Consider the following 11,490-nt stretch of genomic DNA (forward strand, 5'->3'; position numbering starts at 1 on the left):
CGACAGCAATGCCAAAAAAGAAGGTTTGGAACTATTTCGCACGCTCGAAGCAGGTCACTTACTCCCCGCATGTTACTCGAGTTGCTTCGTAGTCCTCACAATTTCTTGGCCGGATGAAGTCCAAATGCCGAAAAAGGGAGAAGAACATACAGTCTGTGACTCGACCAGATGCTTGACCCGAGGCCACATGGGTCTTCTCTATGACTATCGCCGAAGGGCGGCAGAGCGGGGCTCCGTCCCCGGTGTCGGAGGCGCCGACCATATCCGGTGCATTCGCTGTCGCGCCGACTACGAGGTGGAACGATACGTTCACATACCTAGGGTTTAGGATTGTCATTTATATTAGGTTTAGTATTGACGTATAATATTTCGGTTTAGTATTGACGTATAATATTAGGTTTAGTATTGACATATCGTGTAATGAATGCTTTGTTTTTTATATATCCATGATGTAAATATTTGTCAGCGATTTATATTATCTAGCGATTATCTAGCCTATTAATAGATGAACTGTTCTGTGGTTAAACCGATACTTATTATATATAGATACAGGAAAAGTATAGGTAACCAACAAGATTTTTGAACAATATCTAAACAATGTAAATTAATATGATTAAAAGAGTAAATTTAATTAGTAGCATTAAATTTGGATACTACAAAACATAAAGAGCAAAAAAAAGAAATTGGGAATCCCCAAGCGACGAAATGGAAAAAACAGAAGTCATAAAGGAAATTATTGACCGGAAAGTTGAAAAAAAATCAAAATAAAAAAAATCTGAATACAAGGGACGTGTTTGCTAAGGAAGCCATGTGTGAGCCGACGGGAAACTGAATCGGCACGCTCCCTAATCAATGTGAGTGTGGCTGAGTAGGTGTAGAGGCACGGTACACAACTGATGGGATACCATCGCACACGGCACCGGGTGACTATAAAGACATCGTAAACAACAGCCATTGAGATAACTGCTTGGAGCCTTTGTGTTGTCCACTACTTACACATAATCGCCCATTCATCTATCGTCTCAGGCGTTCAATACAAAGAGAGGAGATGTATCGTTCGACAGGCCCGACCAACCTTCCCCATGACGTTTGGACCTTAATTGCCGGAAGGACCGCAGCACATTTTGTCAGGGACTTGTGCAGTCTCAGGATGTCGTGCACCGCTGCACGCAATACAGGGGAGAAGGATTTCGTTTACCGATGCGCCAATATTCCAATTTGAGACCAATGGTGGTGGAGTGTGAGTCCTATGCACCAGCCGAGAAGAAACTTCTTAGCACGATACAGGCAGAGCGGGCACCTGGAAGTTCTGTTTCGGTCTACTGTGTCTGACTTTTTCCTCGTTGGGTGTCGTTTTACGGGGATGGAAACCATGCACGTTGTCGCAGCCCATTGCCATTCGGCAGCCCAATACATAGTGTCGATGATGCTGATGCTACGTGACGACTTCGAGTCAAAGAACAAGGGCTTACAAGCATTTCGTGGGCTTGAGGCGGCCGATGCCCTAACAATCTGCAAATTGGTGTTCCGCGGCGTTATCCAGGGGACGTGGACACACCTGCGTCGCCTGCCAATGCTAAACGCAGAGAATTTAGTCTGTTCTTCGCATGCATGTCCAAGCCGTGGAAACATGGGTGCTATTTACCGCCATCAATGCTATGGAAGAGGGTGGGACGTAAACGACAATGATGGAGGTGCTGCTCATATTCCGTGCATGCATTGTCAGGCAGATTATGAGTTGATCCTGTTTGTCCACCTCTTTGACTGATAGGATAGGACTGGGTTCTCAATATTTTTTGGGTTATCCTATCTAATATATGTATTATGTAATGATTTTTGCAACTGTTTGACTCATTTTGGCACTGTTTGACTCGCTTTGCCATCATTTTTATTTTTGTGTTTTCTGTTTCGTATTAAAAATTTTACTTGTGGAAAATACAATTGTTCCCCGTTACTAACCTCACATTCGGTGAATCTCCATTGCCTAGCCAAGTAATCATTTTTTTATAAAATCAACGCAAGTCCCGTCTGCCACGTTATTCATAGCAGTCCTAGACCTTTAGCCCTTCTTGTCTACTCTAACGTCACATTACCAAGATTTGCATTTATTGCAAATTTTGCATACGCGATGCAGCACACGTTTCCCTAAGCTTTTTCTTCGTTTATCAATAAAACCACCAGGTGCATTATTATCTTCATTTTCAAGGAATAGCATACGTACATTAATTAACCATATTAAAATGTATCAATTTATTTATTCGTAACTTAAATTTTGATTTTGATTAATGTATATCAATGCACAAGTCCGTCACAAGTCATAACCATTCGTCAGTTCCTATAATCCTTACCTTTATCTCTAACCTCTCTACCGGGAGAAAAATCATTGCTTCGAGGGCCTTCCTCATCTAGAAGACCTCCCGGTCTTCATCCGAGAAAATGTCGCACGAATCTCTCAACGACCACGCCATTAGTCCCGGCGACCTCGAGGAACCTCCGACCGCAGATCTGATCGACACCCTCCAACGGAGGATGAGGTTTTTGAGTGATAGTCTTCATAGGACACAAGAAGAAGCAAGGACGGCGAGGATAGAGGCAACCACCACGAAAGTCAGAGTGAGTATAAGGAAGCATCAACTAGATCAAGGCCACCGGTTGGAAAGGAAGTTGCACACGGAGATGGAACAGCATCAAACCACCATTCGCGAACTCGAAGACAAAGCAAACGCGTTGAAAGCGAAAATTGCCGATCTTCATCAAAGGGAACAGCAACAGATGGCACGGTGGCGTGAAATGAAAGGCAGGCTCGAGGCTGTGGAGATCAAGCTAGGGTTATTGGTCCGCCAATTGTATGGTCAAGCTCCAGCAACGGCACACGGCTCTAACTATCAGGAAACCGCCGGGCAGAATGGAGACGATGTCGGGGCTATATGACCTACGGCATCTATCTTCCAAATCCTTATTTGCTGTGTTTCTTTAGCTGTTCTTTTGATGTTCTGTAATCCCTACGTAAAACTCGGTTTCTTAATTATATCTAATTTCCGCAGCATTTGAGTTTTTTTTCTTTCTATTTTCGGATGAAGCTATGTAGTAATGCGTGAGCAACAATGTGAGTTAATTATGTTAATTTATTGATCAAACTGCCATTTTTCTACCAAGAAATAGATTCTTAACAAATCGCCAGTTGTTAGCTACTATTTTGGCAGATTGCATAAAGCTAGCCCTACAACAGTTCATTCGGGGGCAGATTGACGAGAGTTAATAAACAACCACTTTCACTAAAATCTAAACATCTCCAGAAAAACCCTGACCTCGTCAACCGATCGCTCCCAGAAAATGTCCGCGAAGAACTCCCTGCACCTTTCGACGTCTCCTTGGAAGTACGGATAGACTCTAACATTTCAATACCCCTTTGCATTTTTTCATCGTTCTCGTGATCACACGGTAGCAACATGGCAGACAGGTAACCTGCTTCGATGCTGCCCTCTGTCCAGGCCCTAGACAGCAGTTCCATCCCAATGCCACGGCGGGCAATCCAGAAATACTCTGTCATCCCCTGTTGGAGTATAGGATCCGCATTTCCTGCTTCAATGCAACGATCGATGAAACTCCTCTCCAGCAGATCAAGGTAAAATAAAAAGGACACTAACGGTATAACATGCAACATCAGTATCGGCCAAAAAAATTTACATATTATATTATACACTGACATTAGTTAATTATTATAGCTTAGCGCATCAATCGTTTTGTTGCCCAACATTATGGATAATACCGGATAATTAGTACATTTAATATATGTACTTAGACCCATATTTATTTATACATACAATTAGAAGTGGCTTCCTTCTGCCAAACAGCGGTGGGCAGTCTCGTTTTCATTTTCCAGTTTGCCTCGATATTCGAAAATGGGAAATGAGAAATGGGAAATTGGAAATGGGAAATGTGAATGATGTTTTTGTTGTTTGCAATTTTAATGGAGCTCATCGATAATAGTTAATATTGGAAAGCATCAGATAAAACAATTAAATACATGTCATATTGTGTAGATTATGGAATCTTAAACCGATTAAAAACCGTGAATGATCACATCAAATTAAATTATCGAATTAAATGATAATTTTTATTTGCGGTTAATTGCATTCAATTTAAAATGTTGATTTGACAGAACAAAACTTTTTTCTTTCTATCTAAGTTGGTGCAGTACACCCCTACTCCTGACCCTCGTATCCCTGCACACCTGCTTCTAAACCTAATTCGACTTGAAGTACACGCTTACTCCTGAACGTGGGGTCCGCGCGACTGTACACCTCTACCTATCCACTTCCACTTCTGAGCATCCAGGCGAGGGAAAACCTCTAAACCAATTTACACCATCAAGCTTAACCAAGTCAAACAAACTAAGATCTACCCACGCACGAAGACGGAAATAGAATAAAAATATATCTAATTTAGTATGAGGATAACCATGCTTAAACTTAACAAAAGTGGAGATAATGCTTCATACGATAATACCAGTTACGAGAATCATAAACGACAAACTTGGGAAACATAAACCCCAAGATAGACAATTTTTATTCGAATGCAAACAACTCCAGGAACACCCGAACCTCGTAATCGGCCAAACACTGCACACACGAGACCCGGGACAAATCTTCCACATCACCCTTGGTGCCTCTGGTGCGGCAACTGGTGGACCGACAAACCTTGGGCAGTCTAGTATACAACGGCTTAAGTTCCAACCCCGGACCCGCAAATAAGTGACTGAAGACACTTCTGCACCTTTTGAGCACTCCAGAAGCACGTACAATCTCAAAAAATTTAAGTCCCTTTCGCATGAGCTCTTCGTCTTCATTGGCAATAGACAGTAGCAGCATCGCACACATGTAACAGCCTTCCAGCTCGTCCCCAGTTACACCAACGCAGTCACCAAACAAACTGAATTCAGTCATCCCTACTCGGAGTATGGCACCCGGATTTCCTGCCTCAGCACATCGTTCTATGAACTTGTGTTTAGGTAGGCCATAGTTGTCTAAAAAGGACGCAATCGGCAACTCCATCATCGACGCCTCCTTGAAAGCAGCGTCGAACCTTGCTGCACCCAGAAACACCTTGTAACTCACCTGCATGTTGAACAAATCCTTAATCGAATACAACGCAACCCTCGTGGCAATCCTGACCCATATATCGCGAGGAAGAAGATTCAGCGGACATTCGTACTCAATGGAGACGGTCCCTTTATCTCCGACCTTCTTGGCTACCTTCCTTTTCCTTCCGTTCTTCATGGAACCTCCAGCCATTTGCAAGCAACTTAGGCCAAGGGTTTTGGAAAGTATAAAGACGACACACGACCACCAACGATACGTTTTGTGCTGTTATGATATCTTTTTTTTGTTTAAATGATTCAGTGCCTCGTACGTTTTCTAGACACTACATAATAAAACAAAGGAATGCAGACATAGTGTCATTTTTTTATATCCTATTATTATATGAAATTATAGGAAATACATCTTTCAAAATAGATTGTTTGGACGAACAAAGAATGTGAAGCCATTGATCGAAACAAAATTCAAATTAGTTCTCTCTCATGTTATATAATAAAACATACATTTACTGCAATTACACAATAAAAACTCCTTAAAAACCTCCATCATCGGGGTTTAGAAAACTACTTAAACACAATAAGTCCCCAAGAACTTCTGCACCTCGTATTCGGCCAGGCATTGCACACAAGACACACTGGACAAATCGCTCAATAGTACAATCTGGGGAGGATTGGCCTGAGTGGTAAACAGTCACGGTCGTTGAGATGCGTGCAAACAATTCATTTAAGATCATCGTGGTATCTTTGCAAACGTCCGTCAAGAAATTGGTGTAGCTCTCGAGCTGCCCAGAAATTCGAAAACCCTCAATCATTTGAACACCCCTAACCATGTCTTCCTTGTCTTCATGATCAAACATTAGCAACATGGAAAACAGGTAACCTGCTTCGACGCTGCCCTCCGTTGAAGCCCTAGCAAGCAGTTCCATGCCTTTATCACTGTGACCAAACCGGAGATATTCCGCGAACCCATGTCGGACTATAGCATCCACATTACCCACTTCCACGCAGCGGTCAAGGAATCTCCTTTTAGGCCCGTCGAGGTTAAGTAAAAAGTGCGCTAACGATTTATAAGACATCGTCGCATGCTTGTATACAGCGTCTGATCTCGCCGCACCGAGGAAAACCTTACACGTCGCCTGCATGTTGAACAGATCCTGAATCAAATTCGATGCAACCATGGTGGCAATAATTGACCAAATTTTGCGAGGAAGGAGATTCAACGGGCATTCGTGCTGAACGGATACGTCCACTTTCTTAGTGTCCTTCTCGGAACTCCCGGTCATTTGCAAGAACTTCATCGAGGGATTATTGGAGATTATAAAGAGGATAGACGAGTTTGTAACTGAGCTTGTGGCATTTTGCCTTTTCATATACTGCCATGGGGGGAAGGGAGTTAGGGGATTGTGGTTCAGTACCGCATATGTTTCCCTAGATGTTTTCGTTTCTCGATGCGTTCAGATAGTATAATAAAAATTATATTGATGAAAGAAGCATCTTTCGTATTTAACTGGATGCCCATTTTCTAGGTGGGGCTAATATTCTCAATAATGAAGTAATTTAAAAGAGCCTTAATAGTGGTAAATAAGATAAATGTTATTTATTTGTTCTTTGCTGGTGCAAGTACACCACTATTCGTGAACCTAGAGTCCCTGCACCCCTACTCCTGAGTCCTGACCATATGGTTCGCGTGAAAGTAAACATACGAAAGCAGGAATTTAAACAAAGCCACTAAACTCAACCGCATGAAACATTAGCAATGAAATACATTCAACTTTGGTTACAATGAAGCTTCATCTGAAAGTAAACAGAATAAGGAAATGCAACACCTCAAACTCGGCAAGGCAGTGGACGCACGACACACTCGACGAATCGTTGGCGGAACCCATGGTCCCGCGGGTCGGGCAGACGCTTGACTGGCAGACAACAGGCTTTCCTGGATCCGACGGGTGCACCCCCATCAGTGGATTTACGAACAACTGCCTAAAGAGTTCTCTGCACGATTCAATTTTTCCAGTAGCCAGTACATTCTCATACATTTCAACCCCCTGCCAGTGTCCGCTGGTGCACGAAATTGTAAATCACACTTTTCACAACTCGTACCACTAACCATCAAGTGCACTGGGTCGTCCAAGTAATACCTTACATGAGTAAGGGTCGAATCCCACAGAGATTGTCGGGTTGAAGCAAGCTATGGTTATCTTGTAACTCTTAGTCAGGATAATAATAAATCTCAGTTTTAATTGGTAGTAAATAAAAAGCATGGATTAAATAGTACTTGTTATGCAGTAATGGAGAATATGTTAGAGTTTTGGAGATGCTTTGTCTTATGAATCTCTGCTTTCCCCTTGCCTTCTTCTTCACGGACGCAAGGTTCCTCATATGGCAAGCTGTGTGTTGGTGGATCACCGTTGTCAATGGCTACCATCCGTCCTCTCAGTGAAAATGGTCCAGGTGCGCTGTCACCGCATGGCTAATCATCTGTCGGTTCTCACTCATGCTGGAATAGGATCCATTGATCCTTTTGCGTCTATCACTACGCCCAACCCTTGTGAGTTTGAAGCTCATCACAGTCATTCAATCCCTGAATCCTACTTGGAATACCACAGACAAGGTTTAGACTTTCCGAATTCTCAAGAATGCTGCCAATGGATTCTATCTTATACCACGAAGACTCTGATTAAGGAATCCAAGAGATACTCATTTAATCTAAGGTAGAACGAAGGTGGTTGTCAGGCACGCGTTCATAGATTGAGAATGGTGATGAGTGTCACGGATCATCACATTCATCATATTGAAGTGCAAATGAATATCTTAGATAGAAACAAGCGTGTTTCAATAGAAAACAGAAATAATTGCATTAATCCATCGAGACACAGCAGAGCTCCTCACCCCCAACAATAGAGTTTAGAGACTCATGCCATCAAAGAGTACAAAGTTCATATCTAAAATGTCATGAGATGCAAAATAAATCTCTAAAAGTTGTTTAAATACTAAACTAGTAACCTAGGTTTACAGAAAATGAGTAAACTGAGATAGATAGTGTAGAAATCCACTTCTGGGGCCCACTTGGTGTGTGCTGGGGCTGAGACTTGAGCTTTTCATGTGCCTGGGCTGTTTCTGGAGTTAAATACTAGGTTGTAACCTGTTTTGCGCGTATAACTCCAACTTGTAACTTGTTTCTGGCGTTTAACGCCAGAATGGAACATGGAACTAGGGTTAAACGCTAGTTTACGTCATTTATCTTCGAGCAAAGTATGAACTATTATATATTGCTGGAAAGCCCTGGATGTCTACTTTCAAACCCAATTGAGAGCGCACCAATTGGACTCATATAGCACCAAAAAATCTATTCCAAGTGCAGGGAGGTCAGAATCCAACAACATCAGTAGTCCTTTTTCAGCCTGAGTCAGATTTTTGCTCAGCTCCCTCAATTTCAACCAGAAAATATCTGAAATCACAAAAAAACACACAAAATCATATTAAAGTCCAGAAATATGAATTTTGCCTAAAAAACTACTAAAAATATACTAAAACTTAACTAAAACATACTAAAAACTACATGAAATTACCCCCAAAAAGCGTATAAAATATCCGCTCATCACAACACCAAACTTAAACTGTTGCTTGTTCCCAAGCAACTAGATAAATAAAATTGGATAAAAAGAAATCAAGAAGCAATAATATCTCAGAGTTTTAAGTGAAGCTCAGATTCTAATTAGATGAGCGGGACTAGTAGCTTTTTACTTCCGAACAGTTTTGGCATCTCACTTTATCCTTCAGAATAATTGGCATCCATAGGAACTCAGAATTCAAATAGTATTATTGATTCTCCTAGTTTAGTATGTTGATTCTTGAACACAGCTACTTTATGAGTCTTGGCCATGGCCCTAAGCACTTTGTTTTCCAGTATTACCACCGGATACATAAATGCCACAAACACATAACTGGGTGAACCTTTTCAGATTGTGACTTAGCTTTGCTAAAGTCCCCAATTAGAGATGTCCAGATTTCTTAAGCACACTCTTTTGCTTTGGATCACGACTTTAACCACTCAGTCTCAAGCTTTTCACTTGGACTTGCATGCCACAAGCACATGGTTAAGGACAGCTTGATTTAGCCGCTTAGGCCTGGATTTATTTCCTTGGGCCCTCCTATTCATTGATGCTCAAAGCCTTGCATCCTTTTTATCCTTGCCTTTTGGTTTAAAGGGCTATTGGCTTTTTCTGCTTTTTTTTTCGCCACTCCTTTTTTTCACTGCTTTTTCTTGCTTCAAGAATCAATTTCATAATTTTTCAGATCATCAATAACATTTATCCTGTTCATCATTCCTTCAAGAGCCAATACATTTATCAAAATTATGCACTATTTAGACATTCATTCAGAAGACAAAAAGTATTGCCACCACATATAAATCATTAGAATTTTCCTTATTAAAAACTCGAAAAAATATTGCCTCCTTATTCTAAAAATCTGCTATTTTATTCATGTTTGATGATGATGAGAAAATGAATTATAGTTTAATTGGAGATAAAATCAAAATAAAGATACTAATTACTACTAATCAGATAGGTTCCTAAAAATAAAAGTTATCACAGATTTACGGTTAAGATTAGGACTCAACAACCTTTAGTTTGGAGATGATGGGTGCTCCTTCAACCTGTGGGGTGTCTGGTCCTTCAAGAGATAGCTTCTGGTGCTTCAGCTTCTATATCTCTGGATATTCGTCTTCTTTCAGATCGAATTTAACTTCTGGGATCACTGATCTCAGACCCATTATTTTGTGGTAATGGTCTGCATGTTCTTTGGTTAAGAACTTCTCTTGATTCCAAAGTAGTTTTGGAATATTCTCTTTCTTGCCTCTTGAAGTGGTTTGTTTTCCCTTAGGTGCCATGATCCTGATGAGTTTTTGCTCATTAATAACGGAAAAACACACCTAACTTAGAGGTTTACTTGTCCTCAAGCAAAAGAAAGAAAAGGAGAGGAATAGAAGGAGAGGCAATTTCGAAAATTCTCCTCCACACAATCCTGGCGTTAAACGCCCAGGATATGCTTCCTTTGGGAGTTTAACGCCCAGTCCTTGCTTGTTTTGGGCGTTTAACGCCCACTTGCTGCTTCTTTCTGGCGTTAAACGCCAGAAACCTTCCTTACTAGGGTTTTTGTGCTAGTGATGTCCTTTTCTCTGTGATTCCCCTGCTTTATGTCCTGAACCTTTATTTCTCTGTATCATTCACTGAAATGTATTATCTAATTTAGAATTAAAATTACAAATAAAATGAACTCATGACTAGGTTGCCTCCCAGCAAGCGCTTCTTTACTGTCTTTAGCTGGACTATTACTGAGCTTTTAATCTAGTCTGCAATGTCTGCAAACCACGGAGTTTCCTTAATAGCAAACAATTTCTCATCCGGAAAGGTTTCAGAGATCTCAGTAGGAGGGAGGGACGCTCCTACTACTGGTTCTATCCAGGACAGGTGATCAGCTACTTGATTTTCTGTCCCTTTTCTGTCTCTTACTTCTATATCAAACTCTTGCAGAAGCAACAACCATCTTATGAGCCTGGGTTTTGAATCCTGCTTTGTGAGTAGATATTTAAGAGCAGAATGGTCAGTGTACACAATCACTTTTGATCCTACTAAATAAGATCTGAATTTTTCAATGCCATAAACCACTGCAAGCAATTCCTTTTCTGTGGTTGTGTAGTTCCTCTGTGCATCATTTAGAATACGGCTGCCATAATAAATGACGTGCAGAAGCTTATCGTGCCTTTGTCCCAATACTGCACCAATGGCATGGTTATTGGCATCACATATTAGTTCGAATGGTAATGCCCAGTTTAGTGCAGAAATAATTGGTGCTGTGACCAACTTAGCTTTCAGAGTCTCAAAGGCCTGCAAACACTCTTTGTCAAAGACAAATTATGTAAGCCCATAATAGAAGATGTTTAACTGCACCCACTCTGAAAACATTTCAGAGGGGCATTTTCTTAGCATCTCTCTGTATCTCTCCTAGGCATCATAAAGAGATTCATTATCTCCTTGTTTAAAGCCTTGGATGTTCAGCCTAAGCTGCGTCATCCGTTTTGGAGGGAAGTATTGATTCAAAAATTTTTCTGACAGCTATTTCCATGTCCTTATGCTAGCCTTAGGTTAGTTATTTAACCACCTCTTAGCTTGGTCTTTTACAGCAAATGGAAATAGTAATAATCTGTAGACATCCTGATCTACTTTCTTATCATGTACTGTGTCAGCAATTTGTAAAAGCTATGCCAGAAACTCTGTAGGTTCTTACTGTGGAAGACCGAAATACTAGCAACTTTGCTGCACCATGGTAATGAACTGAGGATTCAACTCAAAACTACTGACTCCGATGGAGGGTATACAGATACTACTCCC

The 11,490-nt window shown here is 41.1% G+C and overlaps 1 protein-coding gene across 1 annotated transcript; it reads left to right on the plus strand.

Annotated features, from left to right (window-relative positions):
• The first annotated feature begins 1,249 nt into the window (after positions 1–1,249).
• Positions 1,250–1,768, plus strand: LOC107493713 (uncharacterized). Its single transcript, XM_016114770.1, has one exon. It carries the CDS (start codon positions 1,250–1,252, stop codon positions 1,766–1,768), a length of 519 nt encoding a protein of 172 aa, XP_015970256.1.
• The last annotated feature ends 9,722 nt before the right edge of the window (positions 1,769–11,490 follow it).

The sequence above is a fragment of the Arachis duranensis genome, chromosome 6, assembly GCF_000817695.3.
Source record: "Arachis duranensis cultivar V14167 chromosome 6, aradu.V14167.gnm2.J7QH, whole genome shotgun sequence".
NCBI lineage: Eukaryota > Viridiplantae > Streptophyta > Magnoliopsida > Fabales > Fabaceae > Arachis > Arachis duranensis.